The following is a 17,192-nucleotide window of genomic DNA, read 5'->3' on the forward strand; positions in this document are numbered from 1 at the left end:
TGGGTCTAGTTTGTGTATCCAGTCTGATAGTCTGCGTCTTTTTATTGGGGAATTGAGACCATTGATGCTAAGAGACATTAAGGAAAAATGACTTTGGCTTCCTGTTATTTTTGTTATTAGAGGTAGAATTATGTTTGTATAGTTATCTTCTTTTGAGGTTGTTGGAAGATTACTTCCTTGCTTTTTCTAGGTTGTAGTTTCCCTTCTTGTGTTGGCGTTTTCCACCAATTATCCTTTGAAGTGCTGGGTTTGTGGGAAGATATTGTGCAAATTTGGTTTTGTCATGGAATATCTTGGTTTCACCATCTATAGTGATTGAGAGTTTTGCTGGGTATAGTAATGTGGGCTGGCAATTGTATTCTCGTAGGGTCTGTATGCTGTCAGTCCAGGGTCTTCTGGCTTTTATAGTCTCTGGTGAGAAGTCTGGTATAATTCTTATAGGTCTGCCTTTATATGTTACTTGACCTTTTTCCCTTACTGCTTCTAGTATTTTTTCTTTGTTTTGTGCATCTGATGTTTTGATTATTATGTGACGGGAGGTATTTCTTTTCTGGTCTAGTCTACTTGGTGTTCTGTAGGCTTCTTGTATGTTCATGGGCATCTTGTTCTTTAGGTTAGGGAAGTTTTCCTCAATAATTTTGTTGAAGATATTTACTGGCCCTTTTAGTTGGGAGTCTTCATTCTCATCTATACCTATTATCCTTAGGCTTGGTCTTCTCATTGTGTCCTGTATTTCCTGGATGTTTTGAGTTAGGAGTTTTTTGCATTTTCTTTGACAACTGTGTCAATATTTTCCACTGTATCTTATACATTTGAGATTCTCTCTTCTATCTCTTGTATTCGGTTGGTGATGCTTGCATCTATGACTCCTGATCTCTTTCTTAGGTTTTCTATCTCCATGGTTGTCTCCCTTTGAGCTTTCTTTATTGTTTCTATTTGAAATTTCAGATCCTGAATGTTTTTGTTTAATTCCTTCTTTGTGTTTTCTTGCATTTCTTTAAGGGATTTCTGTGATTCCTCTTTAAGGGCTTCTACCTGTTTACTTGTACTCTCCTGTATTTCTTTAAGGGAGTTACTTATGTCCTTCTTATAATCCTCTATCATCATCATGAGAAGTGATTTTAATTCTGAATCCTGCTTTTCAGGTGTGATGGGGTGTCCAGGGATTGCTATATTCGGAGAACTGGGTACTGATGATGCCAAGAAACTTTGGTTTCTGTTGCTTATGTTCTTGCGTTTGCCTTTCGACATCTTACCTGCCATCACTGTGTAAGACTGGAGTCTGTATTTCCAGTTATCTTTCTTGTGGGAGAGCTCCTCAGAGTCTAGATGTCTCTGTGGTCTTATGATCCTAATCTCCTGGGTGGAAGAACTCCTGGGACTCAGGCCACCTCTTGGATCTGGAAATCCTTCTGCTCTGGGTGCAGTGGTTCCTCTAGGATGGCTCAGGATACGATGTCTCCCAAGTGCAAACCACCTTGGTGTCTACTGCTCTGAGTGCAGTGGCTCCTTGGCTGCTCTGAGTGCAGTGGCTCCTCTAGGATGGCTCAGGATTCAGTATCTCCACAGGAGCAGACCAACTCTGTGTCTGCCCCAGGCCAAAGGACCAGGCAAGGCAAATGTAATCTTTTATAATATAATAGCACTCTAGTTGGTGGTGTTATGCTTTATATACTAACAGTGCAAAGCTTCATTCTGAAATGTATTTTATTACCAAAAGTGAATTATATGTCAACCATGACAATCAACCTAGATCCCATATTCATAGTATGACAAAATTTGAAACATGTCCAGCTATTTGAAAGTTAGCTGACTATGCTCACATTAATTTAAATTTAGACATTTACATATATTTTATGTAATGTTTACCTTTCTGGTGCATCAACTCATCTGAGAACTTACCTTGCTTGTCTCACAACTTGTTCATGTTGAATTTTTGTAATTTTCTTTAATATAAATTGTTCATTTGACTTCTATTCCTTTAATTATCTCTCCCCTATTTTTTTATAAATGGAATGAAATAATCAAAATCAAAACTCACTTATAGCTTTCTATTCTATTACTACCAATTTCTCTATGATTCCTTAATATTTTATAAAATAGTAGACATTAGACTTAAAATAATATTTCTATCCTTATAGTTATATGAAAGAAAACAAATATAAAATTGTTAGAACAACAGCATATGACTTTTCTCTTAGTCACAGTCTTTCTTTGCTTTAATCACTATACTCTTGGCTATAAAATTTCAAGATTTTCCTGGTAACTTTACTATTTGGCTGATGACCAGCTCAACTAGAGTTAATTCATTTCTTCATTGGAACTCTATTTAAGTATTTCCAGTGGCAGAAATATATTGAGCCTTGGAGGGAAACAAAAACCTCCCTATTTCTAAAATAACATTGCCACACCCATATCTAATGGGAACAGTAAATTCAGAATGCCAGCACAGCTGTTTGACAAAAATTCAGTAAAGCAGACCTCCATGCTACGATCATGATCAACTGTGTTTCAATTTTGTTCTGGATCTCCTCAAGTTGCAGGCTTGAGGGAAGCTTTTATTATTTGTAAAACTTGGGAATATTAGGTTGATGGCAAATTTCTTAAGAATCATTTATGCTACCTTCCATGTTTATTTTCCTAAGCTTCCCCATGAATTTCGAATGTGTACTACCTATTCTTATTTTAGGAAGTTTCCCTTGCCTTGTGGAAGTTGTGACACACATAAGTATGTCATATATCTCCCTATGATAAAACGATTTCAAGATATACTTGGAAGAACTGCTTTTGGACTTCCAAAGAAGAAATAATCAGAAGAAAGTAAACGTTGAAGAACTCACCAAGATTGACAGGGCTAGAGAAGGTGGACCAAGATCAAATTGAAGTTCTCTTCTTACAATGCCCTCAAAGCAATTACATGGCCTATGAGGTTGTGGTGCCACCTATGTTTTGTCTCTAAAGCAAAAAATAGAGCAAAAAAATTAAAATCGTTGGCATTAATACTCTCTTACTTGGGGTTTATAGTGATGGAAAAAGAATGGTCAGGAAGAATGATAAAAAACAAACAAAACCACCAAGCTTTCAGGACTTCTCTTTCTTGGAGAAGTTAGCTTGCATATGGCCACTTTGGTGTCTAATGATCAAGGAACAATGTAAGACCAATATTAGACAAATAGAGAAGTTTTACCAATATAAGAATAAACATTGCAGTATGCCAGATATTGAAAAATAATGACAGCAGCATTAGCCTGAAGGTTTTTCATGGGCCCAAATGACAATTGTTACTTTGGCCATTTGTGGTAGCTATTCTTGGTTGTCAACTTGACTATATCTGGAATGAACTATAATCCAGAATTGGAAGGCTCATATGTGATCCTGACTTTGAAGCATAGTGGCCATGAAATGCTTAGGCCTAAACAAGCTAGTACACACCTTTAATCCAAGGAAACTAAGGCTAATCCAAGATCCAAGCATGTTGATACATACCTTCTCCTGGAAACCTACTTAAGGACATTGGAAAAAGGAAGTCTCACTATTCTTTGCCTTCTTGACTTGTAAGACAGAGTCACTGCTAGATCCTTGGAATTCCATTCACAGCTGCTGCTAACCATTTTTGGAGAGTTGGACTACAGATTGTAAGTAATCAACAAATTCCCTTATTATGTAGCAACCACCCATAAATTCTGTGCCTCTAGAGAACCTTGACAAAAACGCTATTAAAAGTTGATAATACACCAGTTGGAACATGCAAGTTTTGTAACTCAGCTTGGAGATTTTACTTTTGTCTACTGCCCATGAGACCTCATAAACTGCCAGCCTGAGAATGGGCTGTCATGTCTTGGGATAACAAGCCTCTAGATTCCTTTCTTAAAATTATTGATTTATATCCCAATAGATGCCCCTGGTTTTTCTCCTTTCTCAGAGTTCTTTACCCCTTTACCTCTTCCCTTTATCTCTGAGATAGTGCTCTTCCTGCCCCAGGCATATCCCTTTCCTAAGGCATAAAATCTCTTCAAAATTACTTTCCTTCTCTGTCACTGTGGCCAGCAAAGGCAGTCCTCTGCTACATATGTGTCTGGGGCCTTGGACCAGGCAGTGTAGGCTCCCATCTTCAAGCACAAATTTGTATCAGTAATAGTGTCAGGGTTTGTTGTCTGCTCATGGGATGCATTCCAACTTGTACAGTGCCTGCTCAACTTTTCTACACTCTGTCCATGAATTTTGTCCCTGTTCAGGAATGGCCTTGGTAAAATATGCCTGTATATTCTTAAATTTTGAGATTTGTGTTGGTTGATGGGAAACAATTATAAAAGATAATTCTGTGCTATCATGGGTTATAAATGATGACTAAATCTATAACTCCTGGCACAATTGTAAATGATTATTCTGTTCAGTCAGTTTATAAATGGCAACTACACTTATGAACATAGTTGGGTTCCTGCCTGGGAAGAGAAGGTGACCTCTTCAGGTTCCATATCCTAGATAGAGTAGTTCACATAAAAGGTTACCCCCATTGATTCTTGGGTACTTCCTTTATCTCAGGACTCTTTTGCTTCATGGAGATGCCCCCCCGCCCCGTCTCCTAAACAATATCAGTTGCATATTTCCATTCATTTTTATGGCATCTAGCCATCTCACCTGTCCTTTCCAACCTCTGATACTGAACCCTTCTTTCCACTCCCCATTTCCCCTCTGTTTTGCTCTGAAGGTTTACGTCCAGTAGATGATTCTCACAGATACAGTCACCTATAACCATACAGTAGATGGAGATTGTGTGGACTCTTATGGAAGAATATTAGGAAAGATTGGCAGCCCCAAGGGGATAGGAAATCTATCAAAAGACCAGTGGATTCAGTTAACCTGGACCCATGGAGCTCTCAGAGAATGAACCACTAAACAATGCACATACATGGGCTTAACCTAGGCCTCCCTACACATGTGTAGCAGATGTGCAGCTTGGTGTTCATGTGTGCATGGAACAACTGGAACAAAAGCTGTTGCATATTTGTAGAATATGTTCTTCTAGGTGGACTGCCTTGTCCAGGCCCGCAGAGACTTGAAGTGTTAAGGTGGGAGGGAAGCCAGGGTTCCACACCTGTGAAGAGGAGAATGGGAGGATGTGTGTGAGAGTTATTGTGAGAGGGGTTGACTGAGAAGGGACAGTGAACAGTATCTAAACTGAAAAACTAAAAATTAAAACAAGTTAAATAGAAAAGAATGATGGAACAAAAAAAAACACAATAAAAAAGGAATCTATCTCTACCTATAGAATTTCATATAATTAAATTAAAAGAGAACTCTGCCAGGTGGTCAAGGTTGCAAGATTCTCCTGTATATGATGTCTAACTTACATCTTAGTTTCATCCTTATTACCTCTTCTCTGATAACTACTGTTAGCTACTGGGAATTGCCCTACGCATAAAATTTTCTCTAAATATTCTAATTAGTGAAGTTCATATTCACACATACATCTAGTTTCCTATACTCATCAAAGGAATGTCTCTTTGTCACAGATTGAGATCACTAAAGAAAACCACAACCATTCAAATTGCAGCACTGTGAAGATCAAATCAAAACTGATATATTTCCAACACACTAACAAGCAGACTCAGGTTTAGTTGGTAAAGAGGAGGCAGAAAGTGTTAAGAGCCATTAAATCAGGACATTTTGTAGGAGTTTGTATATTTGAACAGGAAGCAACTACTTGTAAAATTACATAATGTATCATTAACATGATTATCTAAGTATGACCTAAACCAGAGGAGTAATATATACATGCTGATGTCAATGAGGACAGTTCACCAGACAATACATAAAGAACTACAGACAATTAAATAACTCTCAGAAAGTTATAAACAGTCATATTAGGATATTTAATCTATGTTGAAGAAAATACATTCTGCTAAAACATTGAATGAAGATAGGTAGTGGCAAAGATTATTGTTAATTAAACCACATATAGCCCTGTCATTTGAGTCTATGTTACTTGCTTTTTTTTGTGCATGTTTAGAATACCATTTTTCCTTTCATTTTGGCTTGGTTACTCATGGGGCACTGTTTAGAAACTGAGCACTTTTGAAGCTTAGTCTGTGGACTTGCATCTAGTGGCTTCTCTTTCCTTGTTTCAAGATTTTATTTTGATTAGCATTTCCCTGATGACTAAAGACTTTGAACATTTCTTTCAGTGCTTCTTGGCCCTAGAGATTCCTCAGCTGAGAATTCTCTGTTTAGCTCTCTGTGTGTCCATTTTTAAATTGGGTTACCTGGATTGTTATTGTTTGACTTTTCAAATTTTATAGTTTTTGGATATTAGCCTGCTGTCAGATGTAGGTTTGATGATGTTCTCTTCACAATCTACATTCTTATGTTTTGTCCTATTGACAATGGCCTTTGCCTTACAGAAGCTTTGCAATTTTATGATATCTCACTTACTACATTTTATCTTAGAGCCTGAGCCATTGATGTTCTCTTCAGGAAATTGTCTCCTGTACTAATGCAATCAAGACTCCTCCCTCTTTCTCATCTTTGAGATTTAGTGTATCTGTTTTTTGTAGGGGTCATTGATCCACTTGAAATTGAGGGTGATAAATATGGATCTAATTTCATTCTTCTTCATGGAGACCAGTTAGACCAGTATCATGTGATGGTGATAATATCTTTTTTTCTGTGCATGGTTTTATCAAAATCAAATGTCTACATATGTATGGATTTATTTCTGTGCCACTGATACAAATTTAATGGTCAATATGTCTGTTTGTGTGCTAGTATTATGTATTTTTATCACTACTGTTCTATACTGCTGCTTGATATCAGAGATGCTCATTCCTCACAAAGTAATTGTAAGTTTCAATATTGTTTTTGTTATCTGTTTTGTTGTTGTTGTTTTTGTTGTTGTTTTAAAGAGAAGTCGACAAAATGAATGGGTATCTGCAACTGATAACGGATAATGAAGTACAGGGCCTCTCCAGGAAGAGACAGAGTCCTGGGGTATAAGTTGCACCCAAAATTCAATGGAGGTGTTCTTAAATGTGACTCACCACATTTGGTCTATGGACCATGAATGTTCTACTTCCTGTAGCCAAACAGGAAACCCAATAGAAAGATACGGACACCAACACATGCATATAACATTCAAACCTAAATTTATCACATCCACTAGAAATGGAGGGACAGTGAATACAACAGATCCTTGGGGATTGGCCAGACAATAGCTAGCCCAACTTGAGACCCATCTCATGGGCAAGTACCAATCCCTCACATGATTAATTAGATTCTATTATTCTTACAGAGTACAGCTCTGAGAGGCTCAAAACAGCTTATGACTCAGGCAGATGCAGACACCCACATTCCAACCATAGATGAAGCGATGGGAGAACAGGAGGAAGGGTTGCAGCCTCTAATGGAAAAGGAATTCAACTGGAAGATAAACAGAGTCAACTAACCTATATCCTTGGGGATCTCAGAGATGGAAACACCAATTAAAGAATATTCATGGGCTGGAACTTCCTTCCTGGGATGTACAGCTTGGTCTCCATGTGTGTCCCAATCAACTGAAGTGGAGGTTATCCAAAAAGTTATTGCCTGTCAATGAAATATGTTCTACTACTTTGAATGCTGTGTGAAGTCTCAGATGGGAGAGACATACCTAGCCTCACAGAGACTTTACATACCAGGGTAGGTGAATACCCAGGAGGCCCCCCCACTACTTTAGAGGAGAAAGGTAGGGTGTATAGGGGAAGGATTGTTGATGGGGAAATAATAATAATTATAAATTTATAAAGGTTCTTATTTCCTTCATTGTTTCTGTTTCTCTTACTCTGTATATCTGTCTCTCTGCTTTCTCTCTTTCTCATCACGTAAGTATGCTTGTGTGTATGTATCAATATATGTATGTGTGCATATTTGTATGTATATATGTACGTATGTATGTGTGTACATATATGTAATTTATCACCTCTCTACCTTTTGTCAATCTGTGTACCCCTCTCTCTTTCTACTAGATCATCTGTCATCTTTCATTCTGTCTCTCTACTTATCTCTGTCTCTGTCTCTCATCTGTCTCTCTCTCTGTCTCTTCTATCATCCTTCCATCATCTATTTCTTCTTCTGTTTTTTCTTCTTATCCAAATATTAATGTATGTATTACAGATTCTGAGGAATAATGAATTAAATTTTTTTCACCAAAACATTGTTTAAATTTAGACTCAAACTTAGTAGGAAACAATAAAAATTGACACACATGCACTATAGCTTATATTTGATTTTTTAAAAACACAAAAGTCTGATCAATATATCAGTTCACATTCATATGACTTGTCCAGTAGTTAAATAATAATTTTATGTTTGTGTTTCTTATGTCTCTCTTGATCATGAGAAATGAACTTATATGAAGCATTTAAGGCAGTAGTTGTGGGACTGTAATTTGGCCACACTCCCCAGAGCCCAGAGAGGGGGCGGAGAGAACAAATCTCTGCCTCAAGATTTCCCTGGCTCCGCCCTTCTCCTCCGATTCCAATATATAAGCAAGTCACCTTCCGACATTTTTCGGGAGAGCGTTTCATCATTCACCACCCAAGCCTGTCATCTGTTAATAAATCAACATATTTTAAATCGTCACATGTCTCTTAAATTCTGGACTCTTCGTTCAAGTAAGTCAAGGCTTCCGCGTGCCCCTGTCCACACGGGGCAGGGGGAGGGAGAGAAGTTGTTCGTCCATCCCGGCACTCTCTGTACTCTAGTTAGCCACATGGCTTGTGTCCTGTGTCTCTTGTCACTGCACACCAGCTCACGGGACAGGGTATGAGAAGCCTTTTTCTCCTCGGTCGGCTCTGCACTCCCGCCGTCCCAAGACTGCCCTGACATATGTGTGCGGGCGCATGGGCTCCGGCCCGTGCCCACACCCAGGCCGCCCCCATGCGACCCGGGCGTGAGATCTGCCCTACAAGTAGTAGTATTGTGTTTAATTGTTTTATATAGATTTAAGTCTATCAAGTTAGAAAAAGAGTAAAGGAAGGGTCAAGCTAAAAAGGATATTGTCAACTCCTCACATCATAGAGAATGAGGGAGCAGATAAGTTGCGTATAAGCAAAATATACAAAACTGTCAAAGCTTTGTGACTAATAGTTTCTCTCATCTCAATATTCCAAAATCTCAAAGAGTACAATATTCAAAACAGCAGGATGTTGGGTAAAAAGACTGAAGTGCGAAATATATATCATGTATCAATGCAAATACCCAACTATCATACAAGATATATTTGTTCAAGTTAGACAGCCCCATAATCCTCAGTATTATATTACTTACAAGCTCTATCTTGGTCAGTAATCATTCTAAAGTACACATTTCTTTGGATTACTTTTCTGTACAACACATGTCCCACCCAGGCCTCATTGCAGGCAATTTGAGTTTGCTTTATACTGCTTGTTAGAGTGACTAACTGAAGTCATAGTACATGCTTCTATATGTTTCTCAACAAAGCTTCATTTATGCTTATGACTGCTATTTTGTGGATGATTCTGGCATAATTGTCTGGCAACTCAAATAATTTTCTATTTTCATATACTGTATTTACAGTTTCTACTCTGTGATACCCATAAAAATATTTTCTTAGTTTTTCCATAGGATGAACTCTTGATCAACACTCAATCCTTGCTCTATCTCTCCCCAATAAAAATTATATTTTTACTTACTTGAGTTGTCTATGTGTTTCTACCAGCAAGAGCCTTTTGCTATTTATTGATCCTGAACAAAACATTTCTTTTTTCTTTGCTTTGCTTTTCCTTTCCTTTCTTTTTTCTCTTCCATTCTTTTCTTTTTCTATTCTTCTTTTCTTTTTTTCTTTCTTTCTTTTTTCTTCTCTTTTCCTTCATTTCTTCCTTGTAGCAGGATATTTATTCTGCTATACTATATTTGCATTGGAGCTCGGTGATTAGGTAGCAGAAGAGGAGGTGAACCTGGGAGAAGAAGAGAGGAGGGGGAGGGAAGAAAAAAGAAGGGCAAGGGATAAAGAGATGATGGGGAGGGAGAAGGAGGCTGGCAGCCATGGAGAACCCCAGATGGTTCGAAAAGTGCAGGGATACAAAAGTCCACTTCTGACATCCTTCTCCTTGTCCTACCACCTCTTTATTTGTCAAAATACATGATTGTTTTTCATACCAACTAATGGGAAAGATTCCACATTTTCCTTGCAATATTAATGTCAGCAGTGCAGGGATACAGAAAGAATGAAGCAGAATGACAGGAAGACCATAATAGGATACAAAGGTAAAGACCATGGATATATAATTATTTCTAGAATGTTAGCTGAGAGGTTTCGCCAACAAACTACCAATAGTCTTGTACTATACAGAAGTCTCTATGGCTTTACTAGTAAACCCAAATTGAGACCCACCAAAAGCTCTTTATTAATTATATTTCTTATATTAATTTTGAGCCACCTTACAATCAATGATTTCTTTTTGCCTTTTCCTTTAATCTTAGCTGTCATTCTTTGATATAACCTGTGGGGATCTGTCTAAAATATTTTTACATTAAATGTATCTTGCTTCACATGTTTATCCAATTCATATCAAGAGAAACTCAACCCTGAGCTCTTGCTGTTTGTAATCTTTGCTGAAATCATAGTGCTTTGGGTTAGTGAAGAATACAAATAAACATATTTTTCAACTTGTTTTTCACTTGAATAGAATGCCTCAGCAGCAGAGTCCAAGGGAATGCAAAGTATCAAAAGTTCCAATGGTATTCCAAATCTATTTGTATAATACATGTAACAGACTAACCATAAAAAAAGTTTAAAACATACATGGTTACAAAAACATGAATTGAGAATATATGTACTGGACACTGTGATCTGCATCAACAGACCCATGTACTAATAGGATGTTCTCCTGGATTTTTATCTTCTGGCTCATGCTGATTCCCAATTTGTTTCTACATTTCTAAGCTTTTAAATTAGTTCATGTTGTTCTATGATCATTGAAGAATTTCACCATGCCATGAAGGAGATGTTGTGATTGTTGCATTTTTCCACTTTTCATGCTTTCTACACTGGAAAGAAAATGCCACATTCAACTTACCATGTCAATATTTGGACAATTACATACAGTGTAAATACAATTATTTATTTTTAGAGTTCAGAATTCTTATGACTTAGTGGAGGTAATCATTAATATTTACTTATTCTTTACCATTTATTTTGACAAGTTCAGCCTTAGAACTTCTAAAATTTTTTCTTCAATTTTATTTTCCTCACTTTAGGGGAAATGAAATAGTAACTTCATAGAAACTCATTTGATTATATTTATTATAATATTATTTGGCTGAAAACTATAGCTGCTTACTTGCCATTCTTCGTATGCCACAATGTCTGAATAGTTAACAAAGTTATGAGTTCAAGGAACAGTGATTTAATCTAAACTACCCCTTGTTCTTCATACCATTTTTGAAGTCCTGTTATGCTACTGTGATATTAGATGATATTGCTGAAAGCAGTTCTGAGTGTCATTTTGATGCCTGAGTGAAGAGTCTTTCTTGTGTTACATGCAGCTGATTCCAGACTTAGAGTGTCACAATTAGAAGTTGTGAATACTTTCGTACTCCATAGATATTTCATCTATCTTATATTTTATCTTAAATGTTTGACCATTTAATTTTTATTTTGAGACAGCTTTTCCATGGTTACCTGTTCATTCCTCCTGTTTTCAGTATTTATTCTTATTTTATGGGTATGTCCACCAAAACATAGTAACTGTGAGAATCACATCTTGAGGCTATTTCTTAGTTTATGTGGAATATTACAGGTTAACAGATACAGGCAGACAGAACTTGCTAAACTGGAGAATTATATACATGAATGTTTCTTTATAAAGGTAATAAGAAGTTTTTACCCCTACTGGACATTCCTATCTCAAGTAGACATTCTTACATCTGTATGGATGTAAGAAGTGTGAAATGAAAATAGAATAACACTTAAATTTATGTGAACACTTGAGAATATGTGTTGCAGGACAATAAATGGAAAATGACCAAAAGAAATATAGGTGTGAAGGTGAATTAAGCTCAGTGATACTAAATTTACTTTTCTCCTTAAACTTCCTTATCTTTTCAAATTCTGTTCATCTTCTGCTGGAGTTTACAGAATAAACTCTATTATGTTAGGTAATTCCCAAAAAATCACTCAGTAAAATATTTTTATAACAATTGAAGCAAGCATATATTTTCATATATATTCATAAGAATAGTCTTAGAAGATGTGAGAGTTTTTTGAAAAAAATTATAGTAGTCTTCTCTGAAACTTCTGCAAATTTTGCAAACATGATTAACACGAAATTGATGCTCCAAAATGTATAAATTACATTATCTGGGTATGGTAGTTTGAATATTCTTGTTCCAATTAGTGGCACTATTTGGAAGTGTGATCTTGTTGAAAAAAGTATGTCACTAGGGTGATGGGTTTTAAAATCCAGATGGTAGATGTATGAAAATCAGTCTTTTCCTAGCAGCTTTCAGTTGAAAATGTAAAACTCCCAGCTCCTCTTGTGCCATGCTTTCCTGGATGAAGTCATGCTACTGACTTGAGGATAATTACTGAATCACTGATTTTGTCAGCCTGTTCCAATTAAATGTCCTTATACTAGTTGACTTCATCACAGTGTTTGTTTACAGCAGGAAAAAACCTAACAAAGACATAATTTAGTGCCAGGAGTGGGGTATTACTGTGACAACCCAGACCATGATTTTGTTTGGAAGAATGTGGAGTTGGAGATTTTGGATTTGGAAAGATGTAGAATGCTTTAAGTGATGCTTAATGGGCCATCCTTGTAGTAACATGAAAACCTTTTCTTCTGAGGGTGATTTGAACTGTGGAAGCCTGGTTCATGAGGAGTCAGAAGAAAAGAATTTTTATATGGAGGTGCTCTTGTGATATTTTGATAAAATATGTGGCTGCATTTTTGCCCTAGTCTAAAGAGTAAAAGTGAAGCTAAGATAAAGAGATTTATATTACTTGAATTGACAAAGGAATGCCAAAAAAGCTGATCAGAGAATTTCTTCTCTAGATATGTCTAATTAAGAGAATTTTGAACAAACATAGTAAGTTAGAAAGGAAAGTTTTGCAAAAAACTTCCTCTAATTTAGATTTTGCCTGTTTAAATTATAAAGTACATGTGAATTATGAGTACAGTGAGGGACAAGGTAGGTTTTTGAAATGTAATTTATTATTCTAGTTTCTTTCAAAAAGAGGTAGAGCATTGCCATTAAAGGTAAAGACATATTGTATGCAAAGAGCACAAAGTCATTTAAGTAGTACAATTTAAGTCACAATTAAATTAAGATTGTTAAAGAATTTATTCTAAGTTGATGGGTATCTAAAATATATAATACATGTCTTTATAAAGATAGAGCTTGAATATCTTTATGTTTTCCCACTGAAGTCATTCCAGGTAAACATACACTGGCCTCACTTAATTTACTCAGTAGTTATTACATTGGAAATGTAGAGATAAAGAACACATTGAGTTCTGACTAACAACTGATTGAAGGAAAGGAATATAATGGTAGTAATTAAAGAATGATTGGATAAAGTCCTACTATATGTAGGAATAAATACAGAAAGAAATATGTAAGAAGCAAGGTATAGTTTATAAATATAAAATTATGCATACCAGTGTACTAATTACTTTGTCCCTGAGAAAACAAAGTACAGTGACTACTGTGACAATTCCTATAGTAAGAAATGTCTCAAAATAAATTGAGCCACCTTAGCCTAGATTCATGATTTCATGATAAACTACATTTCTGACCAGATGTAGACCAGTGTGTGAAGTGTCCAGAGAGTCATTATGCAAATACAGAGAAAAGCAACTGCTACCAAAAATATGTGAGCTTTCTGGCCTGGCAAGACCCCATTTGGATGGCTCTAGCCAGTATAGTTCTGTGCTAATCTGCACTCACTGCCTTTGTTATTTGGATCTTTGTGAAACATAGAAACACTCCTATTGTCAAGGCCAATAATCTAGCTCTGAGTTACATTTTGCTCATCACATTTACCTTCTGTTTCTTATGGTCTTTAAACTTCATTGGTCAGCCCAACAGAGCTGCCTGCATCCTTCAGCAAACTACCTTTGGAGTTGCTTTCACTATGGCTCTTGCCACTATAATAGTAGTGGCATTTATTTCTACATGTAGTAGGACTTGATCCAATCGTTCTTTAATTATTACTATTATATGGAAATGGAGTTGGCCAAAGCTATTACTCTGGTCCTTGCCTTTAAGGTCAGATCTCCAGGGAGAATGGTAAGGTGGCTAATGATTTCATGGGGTCCAAACTACATCATTCCTATCTGCACCCTGATCCAGCTTCTTCTTTGTGGACTATGGATGGCAACTTCTCCACCATTCCTTGACTAAGATGTTCACACTAAACATGGACACATCATCATTTTGTGCAACAAGGGCTCAGGTGTTGTCTTCCACTCTGTCCTGGGATACCTCTGTTTCTTGGGCCTTAGGAATTTTACCATGGCCTTCTTGTCTAGAAATTTGCCTGATATATTCAATGAATCTGTTCCTGTCATTAGTATGCTGGTGTTCTTCTGTGTCTGGCTCTCCTTTCTTATGTTCCCAGAGTACTAAAGGGAAGATAGTGGTAATAGATTTATTCTCTATCTTGGCTTCTGTCAGTGTCCAGCCTTGACACAGGGTCAGAGTTCTCAACTGGAAACAGAGATATCTGGATGGTGCATAATAAATATACACAGACTACTTTTTGGGTACAAGCTGACAGGCAATTTTTGAAGGCTAAAAGGTCCTCTCCCTCTTCGCTCTCACTCTCTGCTTTCTTTCTCACTTGCTCATTCACCCGCAGCTTGAGGCTGCTCTGCATTTTCCTGTGCACTTTTTTTGAATTTCCATACTCCTACACACCTCTGTGTGTTCCCTTCACACTCTCACACACACTCTTCATACACACCTCACATACACCCCCCACACACCACATGCAACCTCCTTTCACTCACACATACACTCTCCATACACACATCACATTCTCTCTCTGTACACACCTCACATTCTCTTTTCCTTTACTCTTTACATTCTTTCTTCACTCACTGTTCACATTCTCTCTTCATTCACTCTTCATATTCTCTCTTCACTCACTCTTCACATTCTCTCTTCACTCACTTCACATTCTCTCTTTACTGACCCTTCACATGCTCTTCTCATGCTCTCTCACTCGCTTTCTACATGCTCTTCCATTAGCCCTCTCATTTGCTCATTCACTCTCTCTCTCACCACATTCACCTCACATACTTCTTGGCCTTTCTCTTGCCCCAGTCTTTTATTAATACTCCAAAATCAGGTAGAAAAAAAGACATTGTATAATCATTGCCAAATTGAATTCAAAAGAATAAACACATCCTACAAAGAATTAAGAATTACAATTGTTCCCCAAAATTATCATTATTTAAACCTTATCATTATTTAAACCTTAACTTTTAACTTATTATATTTCAGAGGTCAGAGATTCAAGGTCAGCTACTTTAATTTTCCTGTGAAGCTCTAGTAATAAATGACATGGACAAAGTTGCCAGGCAGTGGCCAGAAAGAATCAAATTAACCCTTTACTCAATAGTTCCACTAGCTTTCTACTATGCATTGCACGCTATGACTCTCCTAAGAGTCCTAGTGTTTTCACTTAGTTTTACTAGTACAAGATTTTATGTATTCTATACTTCCTTATCTAGCAGTCACTCTTAAATGTTATGCAAAACTTATTTCATAACTTTAATAGATTTTTCCTTTCTTGGGATCCCAGTGTTGGCTCTATTTCATTTTCTAATGATTTCGTGAACCTTTCTTTACAAGTCAAGTATTAATCTGGAACTACCATTGTGGAGTTATTGCATTGTTTCCAAGATGAGAACACACAAAGTGCACCTGGGACATTAGGACTGTGCTGTCCTAGTGTCCTAGTTTTAATTGTTTAATAATCATTACATGAAGGAACATCTAGTTTCACAGAATTCACCAAAGCATAAGCAGAAATTATTAAGAAAGTCAAGTCAGATACAATAGAATAATTATACACACCAAGGCCAACTGAAAAACAGTCACACACAAATGAAATATATACAGCCACTGTTCAGGGCTAAGGTTAGGAAAAATGGGAACAACATTTTTTTTTTCAAAGAGCTGCTACAGGCTACTGAGATGTTTCCATCTTGGCTTACTGAAGTCAGTCCCTTATTTCAGATGGTGGGTCCCCTGGAAGGATTCTGCTTCTAAGGGTCCCAGATACTATCCTCTTCACAAGGAGCTGCCGCAGGCTTCTCAGATGTCTCCATTCCTGCCTACTGCAGACAGTACTTGTCATTGTATGCTGACCCCAGCAGGCTTCCAGTACAGTACTCCTTGCCTTTATACTTGGCCCTAAGTGTTATGTCATCTTGTTGAGACCAGACAAGAATTCATTGAATCATATCTGGAAAAAAACCCACATTCTAGAAGAAAAACTTCTTCTAAAATATAGTTGAAAAATAAATTTACTTTTTATGTTAACAACTCCATAAAGGGGTCACTCCCTGTATCATTTTAAAATATAATATACAATTATAGTATGTATGCAATCATATCAGGTTCTATTTCTTTAGCTAATTTTATTACAGTGTATTGTATGAAAGCCATTTGTTTAACGTGTTTGAAAACCATATCGGCTCTGGTGCTTCAACTTCCCTGAGTCTAAGAAATGAAGGCTCCTTTCCTGGATCGTGTCAAATTTTTGTATCCTCCATTAAGATAAACTCTTTCTATTCATTTATTGTATTAATTTTCTTTTAAACTTTATGAGTATTCATCCTTCTACCTGAAGCAACATTTAGTTTGGAAAGTCCATTGGTATAAAATTCCTTAATATCCATTAATAAATCATACTAAAATCTTAATTGCCATATAAGTAGATTGTAAGTTTACTATATATTTAATTTTTAATATACTATATTTGAAAATGAACAACATGGTAAATATAAAGCTCCCAAGGCATGTAATTAATTTATAATAATAGTCTGTTTAAATTTATATGCATGTACTAAAAACCACTTGCTATTGTAATTTAAATACAATCATTTATAATGTAATGGCATTCTAGTTCATGGTATAATACTTAACATATTAACTTAGTGTGAAGAATCATTAAGAAA

The 17,192-nt window shown here is 36.5% G+C and overlaps 1 protein-coding gene across 1 annotated transcript in view; it reads left to right on the forward strand.

Annotated features, from left to right (window-relative positions):
• LOC114620332 (vomeronasal type-2 receptor 116-like) overlaps positions 1–16,529 on the forward strand; it is a 44,037-nt gene extending 27,508 nt beyond the window's left edge. Inside the window, exon 7 of the mRNA XM_028766423.1 lies at positions 16,510–16,529. Within this exon, the coding sequence (XP_028622256.1) occupies positions 16,510–16,529 (20 nt within the window). The remainder of the gene's footprint in view (positions 1–16,509) is intronic.
• Positions 16,530–17,192: the final 663 nt, after the last annotated feature.

This window comes from Grammomys surdaster, unplaced genomic scaffold (genome assembly GCF_004785775.1).
Source record: "Grammomys surdaster isolate TR1022 unplaced genomic scaffold, NIH_TR_1.0 168, whole genome shotgun sequence".
NCBI lineage: Eukaryota > Metazoa > Chordata > Mammalia > Rodentia > Muridae > Grammomys > Grammomys surdaster.